Source organism: Crocodylus siamensis, chromosome 1 (genome assembly GCF_052110815.1).
Source record: "Crocodylus siamensis isolate JL-2025a chromosome 1, ASM5211081v1, whole genome shotgun sequence".
Lineage (NCBI taxonomy): Eukaryota > Metazoa > Chordata > Crocodylia > Crocodylidae > Crocodylus > Crocodylus siamensis.
The window spans coordinates 276712545-276735622 of NC_143395.1; the positions used below are offsets into that span (position 1 = coordinate 276712545).

At 39.8% G+C, this 23078-nt stretch overlaps 1 protein-coding gene across 2 annotated transcripts in view; it reads left to right on the forward strand.

Moving 5' to 3' along the window:
- PIR (pirin) overlaps positions 1–23078 on the forward strand; it is a 125976-nt gene that overhangs the window by 82987 nt on the left and 19911 nt on the right. For both annotated transcript variants that reach the window (XM_090063250.1, XM_090063259.1), the window contains exon 6: positions 14489–14573. In XM_090063250.1, the coding sequence (XP_089919376.1) occupies positions 14489–14573 (85 nt within the window). The remainder of the gene's footprint in view (positions 1–14488; positions 14574–23078) is intronic.

A 23078-nucleotide genomic window follows, 5' to 3' on the forward strand; every position in this document is an offset into this window, starting at 1 on the left:
AAGATAAATGAAATGAGTGGGACTTGTTTATACCAGTGAGGCAATGAAGGAAACCACAAAGCAGGCTTCTGAACTTCATATTGCTGCCTAGTGAACCACCTGTTTTTCCTCTGTTCTGGTATCACCAGCCAAAGCTTTGAGTCAGCATTGCCTTCTGTTGGCCTGTGAAACATGTTCTACAGCTTGTAGCAACTTGGCAAATCAAGATACTACTTTTGAACATGATAACTGGGTAATTTTTCAGCTTGTGTGCCATAGGAGACTTCTGTTGTCCTCAGGTAGCTGTCATTCCAATTTGGTTTATAAAACTGCTTCTGGCATTATCCAAACTGAACGAAAAGTGATGAGAACATTGCAAACCAAGTTTCATGTTTGGAAGATGAATAACTAATCACTGATGAATAGTAATTCCCTAAAATTGATGCATGCCACTAATTCTGGCAGCCCACGGACTCCAGTTCCTGCAAGCCCATTGTCTACATAGCACCTGATGAAGTGAGCTTCAGCTCACAATATCTTGTGCTCTGTGTGTCTGTGTGTGAATTTGGTGGTATGTCTGTATACACACACATATACATACACACACATACTTTGATTAGTCTATAAAGTGCAAATATACACTGTTTTTCACTTGACTCCAGACTAGCATGACTATTACATCTCTCTACAGTGCGAAAGTCAGTCATATGCTATTGCAGTTTTTAGGCTGAGGATGACTGTTTTTCTTTTTCCTATCTGTATCTAGAATAACCTTTACAGAGAGGCAGGAGACCAACTCACTTTGAAAGAGATGTTGTATTATATTATCTGTTAGTTTTATTGTAATCTGTTGGTTTCTAATTTTTTTAAGAAAGCCCTTGGGCATCATGGGTATAAGGACTCTTAAAATATTGTAAAAGAAGCACAGGATTCCTGCCACTCCTGTGGCTGTTTAACTTAATCCTTATCTGTTGGATAATATATTTTGAGCATGAGAACAGTTTAGTCTTCTTGACCCCTTATTGAGACTATGGATATGTTTTCCAGCTGAGGAAGTGACATGGATACTTTGCTGACTGAGAACTGGACTGAGACCACCAAATACATGCCTCATGCTCTATTTTAGCTGCTGCTTAATCCATTTTGGATCTAGGTGTCCTACAATTGATGGCTATACTTGTCATTATTGTATTTTGCTTGTTTCACAGTAATGCCTAGAGGCATGTAGCAGGTTATATATAGTACCTTATTAGGCTAGATACTCTGCATACAGATACAATGAAAAGATAGCCACTGCCACACAGTGCTTACAATGTTTGTCTTTTATATTGTGACAATTGTTAAAAATCTAAGTGCTATTCAATGTAAACAAACAGAATAAAACAAAAACTAGCCCAGCTCTGCCATGTGATAGAGGGAACATGGAGTTACACCAGCAAAAATAAGACAGCTCAGTCTTGTGTTAATGATCCTTCAAGGCTGGACAAAAACAATGTCAGGAAATTTCAAGATAGAGCTATAAAGGTAGCATTAATGTGGCTGCACTGCATTCAACCTGCGTCTCTTTTTATAGTGTCTGTTTTATAGCAAAATCAAAAAGAAACATTTAGATCTCAGTCCCATGTCAGTTCTCTGTGGTTGTATCCTTTTCTCTGTATGGATCTCCATTGAAAGCAATGAGTAACGATCCTGATTGTATTTAAATAGTTGACATTCTCTTTTCCTATTATGTCCTATTTTCCATCTCTTCAAACTAAGATTTCAGTTGACTACCATCTTACTAATCTATCAAATGTATTCAAGATGGTCTGTTTTATCTCCCAGTGCACTAAGAGAGTAAGGCCCCATTCTGCAGCAAGATCTTTTAGTGGATTCTCTCTATACAGAGTACTTCTGACTTTAATAAGGCTGCACATAGAAACAAGAGTCCAAACTACTAGATCTCAATGCAGGTTTGTGGCCTGAGGGATTAATAGCTTGCTACCACATTCATACTGAGGTTCCTTCTGTCTGGCTGGGATAGAGGACAATAGACTTTTTATTTAAAAAGAAGTCTTGTAATTAATGCCCACTCAGTTCTCTTAAGTCTCATGTTCCTGTTCCCTCTCCAGGACCAGATGCTTGGGCTCAATATGTCTCTTTAAATCAATACAAGATAAACAGCAGCTGCCCAATTCACAAGCAGAGCATAAAATCTACTAGGACTTTGGGCCCCTTTGAGAAATCATACTTGTAGAGTGGGTCTTGACATTAGAGTTGTGTGTTTGGCGATCTTGCTATTAGAATTAAGGATTTTCCCTAAAGTGGAAGTCAGCAGTAGCAAATGATGATTTGGGCAGGATGCACATTTTTATTGCGTTAAAACATTCTTGGAGTACGGATCTGACCAAAGTGTAATTTCAATAGAGAGGACAGGCTGCCAGGCCAGTTGTTGGGTTTGTACTCCCAAGGGTATAGTAGAGTTGGATGATTTAATTTCAAGGAGTTTTGTGTCCAACCAAATAGACATAATGTAGGAAAGGTTAGCTACCATTGTCAAATATAGTTCCTCTGGATTAATGCTGCTCATTCAAGAATAAGAAAGTATGCTAGACTTATTGTATGTATGCTAGACTTATTGACCCCTACCAAGAATTCAGCAGGGCATTATGGTGGCAGGTTTTTTCCTCCTTTAAATAGGACTACCTTCTCAATCAGTTTCTCTATTTCTTTCATTGTTTCTTGAATTTAATTTACCTCACATAGCCTCAGATTTCCTTGTCCAGTAGCACAACAAGCTGAAGAAACGTAATTAATAATGGGATTTACAAGGGACATCGTTCTAACCCTCCCCCCGCCCTCATCTTCAAAGGTTGCTGAGGCTGTTGATAGGAAACAACATGGGTTATTACATTCAACATCGCTATGAGCAAAGGTAATATAATAGTCCTTTATTCGTTTACATGTTATGTTAGTATAATATGAGAGAATATTTTCAGGGATGGCCATAAGTTTCAGCAACTAGAGAGGGGGTACTATCATACCTAAGATCAGCCAAGAACGGCTTTCTTCAGGTACCATCAATGGGCCAAATTCATTTGGCCAAAATACACAGGAAGCTGTTCCTGGGAGTCACTCCTCAGCTCTGAAACTCCCTTCCCCTTGAAGTGTCCCAGAGCCCAAGCCTGGACATCTTCCTGATGTGTAAGACCTTTCTACTCTGGCAGGCATTTAACAAACAAGGCTAAGCTGGGATGTTGTTAGGGAGTTGTGGAGGAGATTGCATTTTGATTTATTATTGTACTTCCTTTTATATGTAAGCTTGCTCTCTTGTTTTATAAGTTATTTTGTTCTAGTACTGCTTTACTTACCTGAGCCTTTCTTGGAAAGGGGGCATATAAAAATAATCATCAATACACTAGCTGCTGCTGGAGATGGGTCTGAATCCATCCTGCAAAACTCCTCGCAGTCTGAATCTAGCCTGTGAGAAGCCCCACAGTCCAGATCTGGGGACTTTGAAATCCCTGCCCTATTTTATTAATTTATTTATGAATTTACTTATGCGTATTAAGGTCTAATCCTTTTCTTGAATTGCATTTTTCTTTGGTCTCAGTGACATCTTGAGGCAATAAGTTCCAAAACTGAATTCTTTTTCTTAAATAGTTTCCTCCTATTATTTTTAAATTCACTGCTATTGACGTTCAGGGAATATACCTTACTCCTGCCTTTTGAGAGGATAATTTTTTTTTCTTAAAGGAGGTACTCAATCATTCTGTAATTTCTGAGTTTCTCTCATGAAATTAGTTGTGAAATAATTATTTAGTTTTGGCTTACAGTTTTTGATTTTGAGGCAAACAGTTGGAGTCAAAGAAAGCTTGTGTTTATACCTTTCTCTCCTGGTACTATTAACATTTTCCTTTGCAAGTAGTTATATGTATATATACATAAATAAATCTGTGGTTCACATCACTGCAGATATCCATGCCTGGAGATTATGGCTTGGAGAGCACAAATATTTTTGCCTCTGTGAATTTATTAAAAAGTTGTGTATAATGAAACCAAACTTCTGCATTTCTTGATGTTGGAATTTTAGCCCCAGTCTTCTCTATATTGGTCAGGTAACCTAATCACAACAATCACATACTTTGCTAGCATTCCCAGCAGGGAAGTCAGGAATTTATTTGGCATGGAAACTAACCTTTCACCCCTTGAGATGGCCTCTTCGGGACACCATGGAGGCACATAAGCAGATTACTGTGAAGAACCTTACAATGCCAGCTGTCCATTCAACTGTTTTCATCAGTACTACATTTTGACAATTACAACAGTGATATGGCTCTGTGTACAAATGAAATATTTACTTTATTGTAATGCTATTTTTGTTTTTGCATTCTTTTTTTAATTCCCCCAACCAACGTTTTCCATTGCGTTCTTACACTGAGTTCATACTAATATGATGTGAATGTGACTAATGAAGAACAGCATCCTAATGGCGTTTTAAGCAATAACAGTCAATGGACAGAGTATTTCCTGGCAGTTAATGACCATCTGGAGGAGGTCTTTAACTCATCTGCTCATTAAGTGCCAGGAAGTGGCTGATTTGGTGGTTGTTTTTGCTATTATAAGCCACCCAAATTTCTTTTCTTTCCCCTCTTAACCTGCCAAGTCTTCTGCATTGAAAATCTTAAGTGTTGTTTCTGATGTATGTTTTTTTTTCTTTACTGTGTAATTTATGATGTGCTAATGTAGTTAGAGTTTCCAAGGTGCTTTACAGACTCATGAAACATGGGCTCTGCCTGGGAGATGGGAGAGTTTAACATCTGAGGCCTCAATCCTGCATTTAGATCCAGGTAGATAGACCTTTGCATCCACATGAAATCTCCTTGAAATAAAGCACATTCCACCATGAGTGTAAAGATCTGATAAGGGAAAATGATGGTTGTGATAAAATGTGGTATAAAAGCTTGAATGAGGATGGCGTAGTGACAGATATACTTATCCTCCTGATGTCTTTCCCTATATCTTTTTTTTTATATATTTCCTTAAATATATATAAGAATATATATTTTAGTGCAGTATTTCTAAAATCAGTTTCATTTTTTATATTAGTGAATGGTTTAAGGAACAAGGTTCCTTCAGATGCCTCTATAAACTCTCCTTTGTCATGATACCCATGAAAAACTTGGCAATGGTTTCAGTGCTGGCACATAGAGACAACATTGTTTTCTTGCGCTGTCCAATCTGTATTCATATGTTGTCCCTTTTGTTTATTCTTGGACTATCTTTGTTCTCTATGTTTGCATAACAGTTGGCATGAATGGAAAGCCCAAAAGTTATCATAATACAAGCAATAATTAATGATAAAAAGAACAAATAAGCATGGAATTAGAAGGACATAGCAAAAGATCCTAGAATCACAGAGAAATCGGCCTCGTAAGGACCTCAGGAAGTCATCTAATCCAACCCTGTGTTCAAGGCAGAAACATCCCTAGCTAAACCATTCCAACCAAGGGTTTGTCTAATCTGGAATAACTATCTGTAGGAGAAAAGAGCAGATAGGAACAGTAATTCTTTCCTCTCCTGAGGTCTCAAGATGGGGTGTTTCATATCTCAGTTACAAATTGTGATCTCGTCAGGAAATGAATCACAACTAGAAATGCGCAGTCATGAATTAAAAGAATGTGTCCTCTGAAATACATTAAATCAAAATGTCTTTTAAAATAGTACTGTAAAATACTTATGGAAACATTTGAAGCCACATGTTGAAAGAATTTATGATTGCTTTGTTATGCAAACCCCACCTCACTTCATCTTGTCTTTCTTTTTATTTATTTTTCAGTTGAATATGGCAATAAAGTGCAACTATTAAAAGGTTCAGTAAATCAGCTCTGAAATGTAGATGGAAAAGTTAGGGTGGACTTAGATATTTTTGTCTGTCATAGTGTTAGGTGCTATAGTGTTTTCTTATTGGTGCAGCCATGGTTTCATTAGTCTGTGAAGCCCACATGTGGCAATGATTTCTCCCTGTAATTTAAAACAGATTTACAAATAAAACCCAAGGAAGGAAGGAAAGAATGTTAGGAGTGATAAAATTAAAGACTTGTGATTGAGAAGTCTTTGAAGGGCATGCAATCCTGCGTTTCAAAAAGAAAATGTATAAGTGTAGATTAGTTGCAATATTTTCCCTTTAATATAAGGAATATGAAAAAACTACATTTGGGTGGAATGGTCAACTACTTGTTCAGTCCTCAGCTGGGGAGATACCCACTGAAATTACTAGCATTTTTCTGTGCAAAATAAGGAGAAAATGAAAAAGAGCTTCAGGATTTAATTTTACTGTAATATATCTGTCACTTAGGAAAAGATGTAAATATTTATATGGATTTGGTAGCACCATGCAGTTAAAAGTCCTTCATAGACCATTTTCAGGATATGTTTAACTTAAATCTAGATAATTCCCTTGAGAGCATGAAAGGGGATGTGTCACCTCTTTGGCAATATTTCATCTGGATGTCTGACTCCAGACTCCTGATGCAAGTTTTCTCTCCCAGCTCAGCCAAGACATATGCTCAAGCAGAGGGCAGAGAAAGTGCTTCAGGGACATCCTCAAGGCCAACTTAAAAAAACGCAGCACTGATGTCAACTCGTGAGAGACTATCACCCAGGACCACCTGAAACAGTAGAAGAATCTGCTGCAGGGATCTCAGTACTTTGAAACCTCACAACAACAACAGGAGATGGAAAAATGGAACGGCAGAAACAGGGCGTGGAAAAATGGCCTAGAATCAGAAGGACCCTAAGTCCTTCCTAAATCCTTCAAAAGATCCTACAATCCTTCAGAAGGACATGGCAAAATCCTAGAATCACAGAGAAATCGGCCTGGTAAGGACCTCAGGAAGTCATCTAATCCAACCCCCTGTTCAAGGCAGGAGCATCCCTGTCTCAACCATTCCAACCAAGGGTTTGTCTAATCTGGAATAACTATCTGTAGGAGAAAAGAGCAGATAGGAACACTAATTCGTCCCTCCCCTGAGGTCTCAAGATGGATTTAGGCCTTAAGGAGAGTCTACACTGCCTCTGGACTTCGCCAGGCAGCTTCAGCTAAACCTAGGAATGGATGCAATGTGGCTGCCACGGAGGCATGCTGGAGGCCAGTCAATAAATATGCCCAGAACAGAAAGCTTACTGGTGTGTACCCAGTGTCCTTCAAACCACTACATTGTATCTGTTTCCAGATTTAGCCAGCACAGAGCAAACACAGCATGCTTCACTACAGGGCACTCTAGTACAATCTAGAAGTAGTGCTGATGTATCCTAGTCCCTTTTTTGATGTACATCTTAGATAAGGAAACTCACTCTGGTTTGAAAGGCAAGCAACAATTTGCTTAGAAACACAGAAAGGCAACTTAATAGTGCTAATTATTGTGCCTTTTCAGAGGAGCTAAAGGAAGCAAACTTGCTCATTGCTATGGCCTTTTTTGTGCTCTAAATTTGGAAGCAGCTTTAAAAAAGTTTACAAGTTTACAGTTCATTCATTCATATATAAAACTAAGCCCTCTGGGAGATTAACAATGAGACTTAACCAGCAACAATGTGAATGGTTTAATTCAGCACTGTGGGCATATGCATTAAATGACATCTGTAAGCATGCAAGTTCTGCTTTGGAGATAACAGATAAGGCAATACTGTTCCCATGGTTGTCACAAATCTCAGAATGCTGAGTGATTATTTGCCATGAAAAGGGAAATCTCTGTGAAAACTGTGACATTCATAACTTCCTTCCAGGCAGGCTTTTCCAGCAGTTCTTAAATTTTTCCTTGGTGCTGACTGATTCTGGTATTTCTTTCTGGGTTCAATGTACTCATTTAGCTGTCATCGCCTTCACTATGCTTTGGGTAGGATGATCCAGTGGGTACAGTCCTTTAAACTAGTGATGGGCCATACAGGGAACCTGAAATCAGTGCTCCTGGCCTAAAGGCATGGATAAGATTGTTTTAGGGGGATTCCAGAGGTTCTTAAAAGAAGAGACAGAGCAGACAGTAATGAGATCTCTTGGCCTCAGTTTCAGAGCGCTAGAGCTAGGCACATTCTGCCCATGAACAAGGATGAAGCTGTTCAGCACATGCTAGTGGAGTATACTACTAGAATTAGGTTTAGGCAACTGTGTTCACAAAACCTGTGCTTTAGGATGAATTAAATGAAGAGCAAATACTGAACGCAAATACGCTTCGTGTTCCAACTGCACAATACCAAAACTCCTTTCACTTGCAAATTCAAAAGACAGTAAAATGGTCATGGGAATGTGACTTGTTGTTTGTGTTCCCTATATAATTAAAATGTGGGCATTCATCTATATATACAATGACACAATGATGCCTTTGACCAAATATTCTTTATTTTCTATATGCTGATATGCTATATTTCTTATTTCATTTGGCAATGGAACAGTTAATCATATTTAGGGACCTACCTAAATCGTGATGAAACAATGGGTTTTTTGTGGTCTGCTTTCAGCACTCTGAGCTCATTTTGCAAGCATTTCACAGTGGCTTCACCCTTTGGTGTTGATTGAGGGAGAGGCTGGGGGGGAGGGGGAAGGGAGGAGAGGAGGGAGAAGGGTATGGCTGCCATCTTGATTGCTGGCTGCCCTTTGTGACACCCCAGCCCTCAGCACTGCTAGGAGGAGAGGCCCTGGTGGGGAGACACAGGAGCAGCCACCATCTTGTCTGTTGCCCTTCGTACCACCCTGCCAACTGGTGCCTTCCCCCTCCCAGCAGTGAGGACCACTGGTTCCCACTAGGCATCCAGCATTTTATTTTTATTGGTTTTTTTGTTGATTTTTGTGGATGTCATGAACAATCCTGGATGTCACGATTTCTGTAAAATCTGCGAAACCATGATTTAAGTAGGCCCCTAATCGTGTCCATTGGAATATATTCTAGTGAGTCTGTCTAAACTATGTTTCAGATACACTTTCAGATTCAGGAATCCCACTGACTTCAGAATTAAATATAAGCATGAGTGTTTGCAGAATTGTGGACTTCATTTTGAAACATTTGTGGGATTTGAATAGAAAATAACATATTATCCAAATCAAAACTGCTACTTGATATATAGTCCTGTGGAAATAGATTAGAGAAATAATACAATATTACATTTAGAAAATATATGCTACCTAATAATCAATTTCCATCCAGTAACCCAGGGACTGGCTGCTGCTTGCAAACTGGTCTCCACCGTGGGCCACAGCCCTGCGCCCCATGCTAATCAGCAGATGCTGAGAGGGGAATAGATAGAAAGAGGCAGGTGCTAGGGCCCCGAGGTCCTTCTGCTGTTGTGGTTGCAGCATACTGCTGATTCCCTGAACTGCCACAGGCCCAATTCAGGCTTTTTGTGGGCTGGATCTACCCTGTGGACTGCAGATCGCTGATCCCTGCAGAAATCTGTTCTGTTCTGATCAAATGACACATGCATCATCATTTCTATGCTATAAACATATTGTTCAGTTTGGCTCCTGTCAACTTTTTCCTGACATCCATTTTTGTGCTCTTTTTTAAAAACTTGAAAAGTGTGGCATATATGTATGTATATATGTATGAAATATACACAGATTTATTTCTTAATCTTCTGATAAAATACAAATCATTGGTGGGTTTCTTTCCCCATTCCTATTCATTTTACAATGTCCTTCTCCAAAACTCCAGTTATTATTTCTGATTCTATCATTAAGGATGGACCTCTGTCCAGTTCAAAGGCCAGATACTTATAGCAAATATTAGTTTTGACTTTAAAAGTATGAAAATAACATTAAATTATTTTTGTACTAAATTTTTCATGGATTTAACAAAGCACTTACATATTATTTTATGCCTTGTTGATGTCTACGTTAAGGCTTAAGAGGTCTATTTTTAAAAAAATATAACAATTAAGGCAGGACTGTGAATTTGTTTCAAAAAATGAGCCGTATAATAAAATTTACTGAACAACAGTGGAATACTTTGGATCTGTTTGTTGCATGCTTGTGGAATTAAATCTGCTACCAATAACTTTAGAGGACATTGTTCCTATTAATTATAAACTTAGTTTATTTTGTCCTAATATGAACAGTGTGTAAATATTATTCATGTAAGCAAATGGTCTGTTATGTCTGACTGTAATAGGCAATCTCTACAAAAATAAAGTGCACGATTTTGTACTGTGTTCTGGGTGCAAAGGTCACTGCAGTAGCTATAAAGAATATTTTATAAAAATCAACACTGTTGTCATGCAGAGTGACCTAGATGATCCATAGCAGAACAGTTTTAAAACAAAATACTGCACCCTGCCTTTGGATTTTATTATCATTGTTTATTCATAGATTCCTCATACTGTACCCTGTCCCGGCCAAATAGCATAAAACTCAGTCCTTGTCCCAAGAATAAAATCTTGTAAACATCTACTAACAACTGTAGCAGTCATTGCCAAGATGGTCACTTTGGATATGTCCATATTTTTTGAAACTTGATTTATGGATAGATATGAATGTGAAACATTAAATTGTGTTGTAGTGTAGTGCATACTGGAAAGTCACATTCAGTATTGATCATGATTTGTTTACACAGCATATCCATAACAGCTACCTGCAGATGTTAAAAAAGCCCCACAAAGCAAAACAGTGTTTTACTTTAAACTCAGCACATTTCCATGCTGAGCCCTGCACATGCCCAAAAGAGGCAGCACCTTACTTGGCGTGGCTCACCCAAGTTTGTAAAGATCAGGTGCTTTAGTGGGTTTTTTTAAATGCTTTTATCTAAATGCTGGTTGAATCGGCTTTAGCTAAAACACCAAAAAGCCATGCTGAAGTGCCTGATCTATACAGATGCTGCAGAGCTGGGTTGAATTAATGCGCTGCTCCTTCTGGTAAAATGCGTTTTTTTGCTTGTTTGTTTTAACATCTTCAAGCAGCCAATGATGCTGAACACCACAATTTACCCTAGTCTGCATTGGCCAGCTGATTAAAATCAACTCTAACCATGTAACCCAGCTCTTCATGTTTGTGTTTGAACTCAATAACTTTTTGTAATGCCCATTAAGGTCTGTAGGACTACTCATGACAGTTAGAAGCATTATGAAAATGTCATATAGAATATAATGTACAAAGAACTAGTAGAGTTATATAGAATTTTCCTGGAGACCTTTAGAACAACTTACATTACAATGTCATTCCCTAGATATTTAAGAGTAATGTAGCCATGATAATCCCAAAATTATGTGAGAAGCAAGGATTTTTTAGGGTGATATCTTTTATTGTAGTGAAGCGAGGTCAGAGGGGGAGTGGATGTTCTGTGAGAAATGTGCTCCTTATGCTCCCAATGTATGTTTCTGTCCATTATGTTGTTTTCTGTAAGAATTCATTCTGGTTCAATATCAATAAAAGATATCACCCTAAAAAATCCTTGCCTAGGGAATGATCATGTTTATAGCTTTTAAACTCTTCTGTAAAGTTCTGAAGCAGAGGTATCATTTTTATTAAATTCAACAGGATGCTTCAAAAGCCCTCTCATGGTGCGTTCTGTTGTGTTTAGATTTGTTCTTGTCTATTAAATCCAATAGGACTTTTGCAAAAGGCCATTAACTCAGAAGTAAGTGGATCTGGAAATAAGCTCTAAATTTTTAAATGTGATGGGAAAAAATTTCCTAGACTTCAAGGAGATTAAATCCAGCAGTGTTCCTTAGAGGTGACAGAAAAGTTGAAAGAAAATGGTTGTCAGCATCTTGGCATAGACATTTTTCTTGATACTTACAGACATTTTTAACCACATTTATTCCAAATGAATAACTTTATAATGTTATGATTCTTTATTGTGGCTAATATAATGTGGCTAGTATATAACTGTGTGTATTTGGCCAATTATTTTGATAAATTTAGGAGAAACTGGTGAAGTGATATAAGACCATTGCAAGTTCCAAGATAATGTCTTTACTTTCCTCCTTTGAAGAAGTGCTGTGCATTTTAGAGGACTTAATGGCTTGACATGTAAACTATTGAGAGTGATGGGGTGGGGGGCAGCTTTTCTCATGAAAGTTGGGATGTGTCTTTTAACTAGAAAGATTTCCAAAAAAGGGTAGGCCGAATATACACCCCTTAGAGAGAAAAAATATTTTATTATTGCGCTATTTCCAGTATTACTTCTGCTCTAGTAATGTCTATTACATGGGTGAAATGTCATCACTTTTACTGATTTTCACAAGGAATGTTTTTGTACAAAGCAATAGGATGTAACCTTTAGAACACTGGCAAGACTGCCAGATAACTGGCGGCTAAGAAGGGGGTTTACTTCTGTGATCCTGAAGTTTCTAGTGGGTAAATGTAGTATTTTGTGGGAAATGTAGAGGGTTTAAAACACTGAGTTGTTTTAAATTTTTTTTGATTTTCTTCAGAATGATGTAATTGGTAACTGTATTTATCCAGCTTACCTGATTATCTGAAAACCCAAGTCAACTAAAAGTTATTCATGTCTTGCCCAGCAACACATGCCCAGAATTTCTGCTCTGCTTAGGAGGGCTGTGCGAGGCTTCAGACCATGCTTTGGATCCGGAAAAGATTCAGATGCTTCGGACGCCGAAGCAGCATGTCCGGATTGAAGCACTGGCTTCTTTAGGCTTTCCGCTAATTTTCAAGAATTTGGGGTGCAGTTCCTCCCAAACCCCTGTACCTGTCTTCTTGAAAGTTGGCAGGCTTTCAGCAGAGGCTACCACCCCTGCAAGTTTCATCTAAATCAGACAAAAAACAACAAAGATATAGCTATTTCATTGATTCCCCATTATACGCTATGGCCGGATCTCTGAAGAGGCTCTGAAGCTTCAGAGCTGCTTCAGCCGAATCAAAGTGGGAAACCGATCCAGAGCTCCAGATTGGATTGCTGGCATCCGAAACAGCCGGATCCAAAACCGAATCGAATCGCTGCCTATTCTCACAAGCCTACTGCTTAGCCAGCCTCTTGGTTATCCTGAAGAATATGAACATGCAAATGCCTTTAAAAATATGCTGCAATTATCATGCAGAAGGAGGAGAAGTTACTTTTCACCAAGTGTCTTTTATCTGATGGGATGGATGGTTTCCACAAACATAGGGTATCTGTGTCTGAAGGAATAACCATTTTGATGAAACATGCAAGTGTAGGGAATGTTTTAAATAAAGGTTAATGAAGAAACTATTCCTTCTCCTCAGATTTTCCACTTAGTTTTTCTCTTTGCAACCTTGACATTGACTTTTGCTCTGAACTTTTCATTGTTTCCTCCTCCATCTTACATGTTTGTACTGCTGCCACTATGCTTTCATATAACATTGTCAGGACTCATTTTCCATAGACATCTTCACCAAACACTTAATCTTGAGTAGCTACTCACTTCAGTAAAATGGGGCAAGAAGCAGAGTTTACAGAGCTATTGCTTGCTGCTATTCCCATACAAAGAAAATCTTGCATCCTCACATACCTTTACTGCTATGCAACTGGATCCAGTTCCAAAATTTGAAAAAAACTTTTTCAAGCCTTTCCCAAGATTTTAACTTCTCTGTACTAGTACTTTTTCCTGCTATACAGTTAATACCCAATCTCTGTCTCTCTGCACAGTCTGATCCCTTCTGGAGTCAGCACCATCTCCTCTGCCAATCTAATTATGTGGAGCAGCCTGCCTGTGTCTCATTACTTCATTGAAACCTTCGAGCATTTCAGATCTCAGCAGAATTTGTAGTTCTGTCTATATTTTTTTTATCTCTATATTTATCTGTGATGTATTTATTATCTAAGACCTCATAAGGCATTTAATTTCACCTTGGAGAGTTGCATTTCTCCCCAGAAAAACCACAAGTACACAGAAGTTCAGGCTTTTTCTCCTGAGGTAAAAATGGCCATTCCAGGAGAAAAGTAACCTGGGAACAACCAGGATTAAATCACTCCCTGGAGAATTTCTCCTGAGAGAGTAAGTGCCTATGCATACCATGGCTTTTCTCAAAAGAAAAGATAGTTCATCAGCATCCTACTCTCTCCACAGGGAGGCAGTGTCACTCACTGAACTCTGCTGCTCAAGCAAGAAGTAAAACATACCCCCTTCACAATGCCCACATTGTGCTGTAGGGAAATACAGGCTGCTCATGGGCCAGTCAAAGCTGCCCTATGCATTGCTGCCCTCTGTCTCCAGGCAGACTAAGGAAGCCTGTAGAGCACACTAAGATGTGTGCACAGCCACCTCCCCATAAACATAGTGTTAGCACTACAAACTGTTCACTCTTTGGGGCCTCAGCATTTGAATGTGTATGCATGTGGTTCTGGGTAAGTTTCTCTATCAGGAGAACAAACCTGGGAGAATTTCTCCCAGGTAATCCTCAAATAATATACATTTTATACAACTTAATGTTTTTCCTCTCTCATAAAAATGATAATTTAGTATCTTGGTTAGTGATGTTTTGTCCTAGCTGAAAATCACTGTACAACATAAAGGTACATTCTGTGTTCTAGAAATGACATTTTTTCCCCTACTTCTTTCCTAGTCTAAAGTATATACTCGTACACCAACCCTGTATCTGGACTTAAAGTTGGACAAGGGAGCCAAGCATACACAGCCAGTTCCCAAAGGTAGGAATGCTTTCCCTTTCCAGGCAGGAAAGGAAATTTCCTTCAGTTGGTTTTCTTCTAATGGTTTGGGTATGAGTTTCCCCAGTAGTGGACCATTGTGGGACAAAAAGTTCATCTGCCAGGAAAGTTTTGTACAGCAAGAAATCCATAACTCAACTTATCTCAACAAGTCAGTTGCTCTTGAACAAATTCTGCCCCCAAATAGAGGGTCAGAGCCCTTATCAATGGGAATTGCTTCCATGTGTACAAGGGAAGAACATCTCATCTTGTGTCTAAATTATTATTCTATGTCACCAGGCCAAATTCTCATCCTTGAAAAACATTAATACATGAGAACTGTAAAATTAGTTTGCTTGCTGTGATTCTGTGAGATTGGGGAGAAGAGAGGTTAGAGACTGGCTTGGTGAACTAGAAATGATTACCATGCACAGCTGACACATGGTTTGTAGGAAAAGATTTGATGCTCTCAGAATAGGATTAACAACATCATTGTCAGTGCATTATTCTCCTTGCAGCTGTCAGTATGGACTGTTAGAAGTGTATTAGTAAGTGGGCAGTAGAGGACTGCCACCCTTGAAATGATCTTTACCAGGTCAATGTTGAGAGAAGCTGGTGACAGAATTGCCAGAGGATTTGCCTGTAATTTGTCCTCTCTTAAGATAAATAAGCCTTCAGTCTTCAAGAATGTCAGTACCAGTTGATATGTGGTTCAGCAACCTATCCTTTACCTCAGAGAATGAACCACTTTTTCCTTCAATGGTCTTTAGTCAGTCATCAAACAGGTTCAGCACTAAATTCATTTTAGCTGGCAAAAAGCAAAGAGAATTAATGAAACAACAAAAAATCTAAAGTAAATGTGTTGTGTATAGTTTTGGATGATAGAATTTTGCAGAATCCTTTACAAATCAAACATTTCACTAATTTGATGGTGGAGGACTGTTTAGATAAATGGTGGAATACAGTTAGGGCCAGACAACTTGCTGTATGTGGGGTGGAGGGAGGAGGGAGGGAGAGAATTGTGTTGGCAGGGAAAATTGAAACTTTTTTCTTTCATTGTTCCCTTTGGGCGTGTCTACATGAGACACTGCGTTGCTGTAGCAAGGAACTACCGTGATATAGCACATCACTGTGGCAACATCTCATTGGTGACACCACTTCTGTGCAGAAGCAATGAGTTACTGCACAGCAGCTTGTTTTTACTGCACAGTAGGGTCAAAAATGACCCGTGCATCACCAGCACTGCACAGTTCCCAGAGGTATCGCTCAGTCATTTAGTATTTGCTAATGTGCTAAATGACTGTGCAGTACCAACTGCACAGTCAAGGGCCTGTGTAGATATGCCCTTTCAGGCATGTTTAATCTAGACTTAGCAGATGTGTTAATGACTAAAGCAGTGGTTCCTAAACTGTGGTTCCCAACCCCAAATGGGGTTGCACATCAGCCGATAAGGTCATGAGGGTGGGAGGTTGTGGGTTGCGTGTGAGGGGCCTTGCTGAGGAAATGGGTCATGATGAGGAAATGGGGCCATAAATAGGGTCATGCTGAAGAAAAGTTTGGGAAGCACTGGACTAGACTATCTGTATTTAACATTGTGTATTTGAATGGCAAATGCAGTACTACTCTGAGGGTTTCTCCCACAAATGTACCATAAACAAGCATGAAGACAGTGTAACATTATGAGATTTTCATGTATGTTTATCACACCCTACAGTAGCTAGTAAGATATTTACATCTTGTTACAATATTTTTATAGTTTGGGTGATTCCTTCAACCTAGATGCCTCTAAGAGTTAAGCAGCTGGTCACTTCATTCTTACAGAAAACAGATGTTTTTGTCCAGTACTTTCACAAGAGCAGCTGAAACAAGTCAGTAATATTTCAAGCATTGCATTACTACCTCACTTGTAAAGAATCTAGGGCCTGATTCTCTAGCCTTCACTTATTTGGTAAATCTGATTCTCAAGCATAATCCCACTGCCTTTTTACATGAGTAAACATTGGCAGGATTGGGCTCAGACTTAGTAAAATTTCCAGCCTTACAACATTGCTTCACATTTGCAACACATTTTATTGCCTATTAACTTGATAAAGAAGAATTCAGTGTTGCTCATTGCTATTACTGTTTTCAACCCTTTGCATAACAAACTGATTTTCCTTTCAGGAAAGCAATACACTATAGCCATCAGCTGTCTCCACATTAGAGGGCAGGAAAAAGGAGAGAATCTTTGGATTTAGGAGAATTCAGCACATGCAGGAGGATGTGCTTCCTTCTCATGCATTTATCACTGATATACTTGCTCACTATAAGAATAATAAATGTGACAAGTATGGCCTAATGTGTCATCTCAAAATACATCTGGCACGAAGAAGGCATGCATATGCGTTTATGTAAACATGTCAAACATTAAGGGCTATATTCACTTAGCTGCAGTCAATGGGCCAGACATTGGCCTCTGGGAAGATGTTTTGTACTACTAGAAAGACAGCTGTGGGTAGCCTCAGTATGGAGGCATGCTTGGGGCGGTATGGTTAGGGCGGGCCAGGTATGGGAGGAGAATGGGCTCCCCAACTATGCAGTGATCTCTATAGGTAGGGCATGTGGACTCCGATTTAGCAAATCAGTTAAGGACCTGCTAATACCATGTTCCCACTCAAGTATATGGTTAAGTATATAACTGAACTAGAGCTGCTAACATGTCCAATAAGTGAACATAATAAAGCCATATTCAACCAGCTATAAAGCAAGTTGCTTCAACTATTTTATAAATGGAGTTACATGTCACAACAACATGGCTATTTCACAGCGAACACATCTGTACATATATGTCTTAGTAAACTGAAAACCACCACCTTGTCCTGCTTGTTTCTCTGCATGTTACCATACTGATGATACTAAATAAAATATTGTGAATGGAAGGGCAGGGGGAATCAGTTGTGCCTTAGTACCATGTCTCATCCCAAGAAAGACAACCTGAAAATGAAGCAGCTTATAGGTTTTGGCTGCTGCATTCATTTTCTTTGAAATTTCTTTGCCTATTCGAGATGATACTATTATTCTTTTACTGGAAAGTTTTGATAGTGCCCTAAAAAAGGTCTTGTGTTCATCTTTTAATATATTGTAACTTAACAGAAACCTTTTTTGCTTTTTATCTGAGCCTTTAGTCTTGTTGCCTTATAGTTTTTGTAACATAGCTGGCATGCTTGATGCTTTGATAGCTATGGGAATGGACAAATACAAACTTGGAGCAGCTTCAGAAGAGGAGGGGGAGCTGTTGCTATGGATCAATGAGACGTATTATAAAGTATAATGTTTTTTCTGTCTGTTTGAGCACAAATCCAACTCTACCTTTAGACACATAAATTGATGTATGGGTGCATAATTCGTATTTTGGGCCACGTGCTAAGGGTGGCAAGTTTTTTCAAGCCACCGGCAGGGTATCAGCAGTTTGGGGCTTTCCCTGCATCCATGCTGGGGCCAGGTAGCACTGCTGCTGCTTCTCCTAGCCCCTTTGTTTTCAGATGCGGCATGGATTGGGCAAAACCTTCAGCTGGTGGAAAGCTGTGCTAGGACCAAGTATCTGTAAACTGTGTTGGCACTGCCACTGTTTCTCCCTGCTCCCCCACCCCTACCTCACCACAGCTGGGCAGAATGGGAAGCCACCTGGGCCCCGTCCAATTGGAAGTTGTACCGACACTACAGCTTGGGGAGGGGAGGAGGGAAGCAGCTGCAGTGCAGATAGTTTGCAGATGCCTAGCCCCAACACAACTCCCCACAGGTTGGACACTGCACCTGTACCACAGACAGGAAGCAGGGGGCTGGGAGAAGTGGCAGCGGTGCAAGTGCAACTCCCAGTTGCCTGGCTGTGGAGCAGGCACAGGCAAAGCCCCCCCACTGCTGATGTTGCACTAGTGCTGGGAGGGTGGGGAGATGGAGCAGTGGTGCCAGCACAGCTGGAAGCCATCTGCCTTTAACACAGCTCCTTGCTGGTGCAAGCACAGGAAAAGCCCTCCTACTCTGTGGGACATGTCCACTGGCTCCATGGGCTGGATCAAGTCTGCGACCCATATGTTGTCAACATATCACTCATGCAGATTTCAGATCTTGGAAAGGTGTATAACTACATGAAACCTGCAAGAAAAGGAGAAGGTGGAGGGCCCTTATAGTTTTGCACTAGTAGCCTAGCATCCAGGGCACTTGCCCAGGAAGTAGAAGACCCAGGTTTTAGGCCCCTCTTTGCCCAGTGGACATGTGACCCCCTGAACACAGTACAAGCCTTAATGCTTGACATGGTTACCTAAACACACGTGCATACGCACTTCATACATATTTTGAGATGATTTATTAGGCCAAATTCCCAGAAAAGTATCTTAATTACCAGGCTATAAGTTAGCCATTGTCAGGTATATCCTACACCCAGTCTGTTGAAGGTTGCACACTGAATAGCCAAGAGTGGAAGGTATGTGGAACCAGAAGGAAAGCATTCAGAGGGAGTATGACTCAATAAGATAGTTGCCACCTGGGAAGGCAGGGACCCTGACTTCTGTTCTATCCTACCCATAGGAGCTGGGTTAGTGGGCCTGATCTGTTACCTGTTGAAGTCAGGGAAACACTTCCATTAGATCAAACCTCAGTTTGTTACATGCTTCACAAGGCTGTTGTGAACAACAGGGTTTATGCTATGATTTGAAAATACAACAGGAGATGTAATTACTAATTAATAAATGAATGCTAACAGGACAAAGTAGGTCCAAAATAGGAGGTTTTGTAAAAATCAGTACTGTAAAAATCTAAAACCAGAGTATTTACAAAATCTAAATATCATCATGACATTTTTTTTTAATTCTGGGGGATGCCATTTTCTTATGCAAACTTTTTTTGTCATGGTTTGCAACCGAAATGTGATGGCATTAAGTTAATTTGTGGAAATCTGAAATTGTAAATTACTCAAAAATAAGTACAAGCAAACATGAAAGGGACTACTCTACATTCAATTCCCAACATGAGAGAAAATGCAGATTAAGCAGTACCAATTAAATGATCTTCATTGAGATCTTTTGCTTTCTGTATTTTAAGGTGATGTATATGACGTAGGTAAGGAAATTGGAAAATTATGTTTTAACTTGAAATGTCTTTCTAAGAATAAAACTTGAGAGAGAGTGGCACTGTTTAATAATGCATTACCATCTGCAGAGTACAAAACTGAATGAATGTTCTTCGTACATTCTGCAGAAACTTAGCCAGAAATGGTGTGCCAACAACAATAGTGCCTGAAGACATTTGCTTGGAGAAGGAGTGTAGCATCTAAAACTGATTAGCAGAGTAAGCAGAAAGGAAGTGGATTTAGACCTGGGGCAAATATATTATGGAGAAGAGAATGGGTGGATGGATGTATTCAGTAGTTGAGAGCCATGCTTTTTGGCAGTGCTAGTTAGGAGTCAGATCACAATGTGGGAGTTAGCTTGGGCTGTTACTCGGAGAGGGTCATAAGGGTTTTCCAAAGTATGCATGTTCTATCATTTAAAAATATGGGACTTGAAGAAGGAGATAGAAGTTTGGCTGGTGATAATGAAGAATCAGAAGAGGATTCATGAAGGAAAGAATTAGGGATTTGGAAAGCATGCAGAAAAAAAGACTGAAAAATGTTCAATAATTTAAAATAACCAGAGAATCAGAAATACCCTTTTAGTTTATATAACAAAAGTTTCATGGACATTGCAGACATAGCATAATTCAAGATATTAGGAAGTTCAAGGGGTGCTAACATGATAGGGAATATCATCCAAACTCTATTATAAACCGTTGTATAACTGCATCCCTGAAAATCTTTTGCCATGCTTAAGTACATTTCCCTATTATACTGAGTCTTCTCTACAAGATAATTTAATTTTTCTTTATTTCTACTCTTATTACTGCTGGATTGGAAGATGAATACATATAAGGAATTGCATAGCAGGCCTGTTTCCCATGCTAGTGTCATTTAGAAAATGTCACATTCCAGTTGTTGGCTTAAGAATTTATTCCATTTGCACGTGTCTACATGTGCAGATGCTGCTGGACGGGTTTACTCCAGAGTAATTTGTGTAAACCCCACCACGGGAGTTTACTCCAAAGTAATCTACATGTGTGCCCTTTTGGGAGCAGATTTACTTCTTCTGGAAGCAGTCTGCTGCCACTGCCTCCAGCACTGCACCAGTGTCTTGCAGCAGCCAGGGAGAGCTCTAGGTTCCCCCCGGGTGCTAGCCTAGGAGCTAGCAGGGAGCTGTCTCCTGGTTGTGAGCGGAGACTGCTCCCTGCTCCCGGGAGTTGCCTGCTGCCCTAGCAGCAGGGAACTCCAGGCCCTGACTCCCCAAGTGGGAGTAGGGAGCTTGGAAAGAGCTGCAGGGGAGGGGCAGGCTTCAGGTTCCAGCAATACTTTGCTGCTAGCTGCCCCACCAGTGGATCAGGGAAGGAGGCTGGGACCTGTCTCTCCCCCACAACTCTGCCTCTGCTCCAGACAGGGCTTCACCGCTGCAAGGACCTGGGGCAGAGTCACAATCCCCTACCTGTGCACCCCTGCCCAGAGCATGCAGGCTGCAAATCGCAGTTCTGCCTGGCTCTGGAGCAAGCTGCCTGCATCGCAAGATCCCAGCAGCTCTGGAGCAGCCTCCTGCTCCGGCCTGCTTCATGCCCTGCCAGTGCGGCTGAGGCTGGCCTCCATGGCAACCCCAGCCTTAATTAAGCTTTCACAGAGCAGGTGTGGCTGAGGTCTCCGGGCCTCAGCCATGTGCAGGGGCAGCTGGGAAATAAAGTCCGCTGCTGACCGGATTTGGTCCATGTGCTGGACTTTGCCTGTCTCTGTGTTAGCAGATCGGTTACAAGCATAACAGAAGGATAGAAAACATCAGTAAATGAAACAAAATAATTAGGTTAGTACAATCTAAGTGTTGTGTTATCTCCAAAGACCTCCAGATTCTGATTAAGATGTCTTTCTAAAGCTTTCGGTTTAGGGAGAAAGCTGGTGACCCTCTTTTAGAAGTGAATAAGCTATATTTTTCTGGTGTAATGATGCAGAAGCGGGCCTGAGACTCAAGCCCAGGTAGTGGGGAGTATATAGATGTTTACAGCTATTCCTGAAGTAGGAGACATAAAAGTACTATTAAAACCTTTTTGTTCCACTTTGGAAATAACAGGGAAAATCCCAAAGGGTGTGTGCTTTGAAACAATGGTTTCTTTTCCTGCTAGGCTAAGGTTCCAACCTAGGTAAGAACTATCCAGGGGGTACATCTACTTTATTTCCCCATTTCCATTCACGTGCACTGTCTCTCTCTCTGGTATACTTGAGAGCAGCTGCAGATGTTGCTTCACCACTTCATTTTTGAGACTAGCATATGGGAGTGGGAATGGTTGGTGGAGTGTACCCAAGAGCAAATGCCTTACATCACCAAATAGGTAGTGTGGACATACCCAGAAGTAACTGTTATGTATCACTTTCAGATTACACTTCAGAAAGTGAATTATCACTATACATTTAGCAAATAGGGAGATGGAAGGCACAAAAAAGCAAAGCAGTTTACCTCCCAGGATCATGCACTAGGTCAGTGAAAGAGCTAGGAATAAAGCTTTCATCTTCCAGCATTCCATTGGGCATATTAAACAATGTACCAGACTGCCTTTTATGCAATGTTCATGGAGGAAAGAGTGGTGTTATAAGACCTGCATCGGACACAATGGTGGCTCAGAAAATGAATCCCTTTGTTTGTTTGCTTATTGGAAGTGATGGAATTTAAGTGTCGTTTGTAAAGTCGTTGCTACAAGTCTGTTTTAAATGTGAACACACAGAAATAGTTTAAAATTACAACGTTTAAAGTTTTAAGAGCAGCGTTAACTTGGTTGCAATACAGATAGTAGAATATAGGACAATATAGCAGACATCAGCTACAAATCAGACCAGTACATTAAAATATAAACCTTTTTAATTCCCACTAATGGCTCAGAAACTCCTACATATTACTGCATTTTGGAGGTTACTACGTATGTGCATAAATAGGACCTATTATAATCTCTGCTGTAGTGCTCCACATCTCAAATGAGAAACTACAGCTTCTATTAAATTTAATTATTTCCCCCAGCATAGACTATAGGCTGTTACAGAACAAAAGCTGCTTTCTTAAATTTAATTACATCCCACTGTGGTTTACGTGGTGAAAGTGAGACTATAAAACAAGTGCAGTTAATAATGGAGAAGGTTTCTAAATTAAAATATGCGGCAGAAGACGAAAGTGATATATTATACCAAATGACAGACTTTGAATCAGGAAATAAGAAAAATATTTGATAGAGGTAAACCTGGCTTTATATGTTACAGAAGAGAAACAGCTAGCTAAGAATGCCTTGAAAAAAAATTGCAGGTCTAGTCTTTTGATGGTATAAGTTAGGTAACTAGTATTGAAACTGCACCAGCTAAAGATTTGGCCCATGCTCTTTAAAAGAATTGCACAAAGAAAAAAGTCAAATCAAATGTTAATC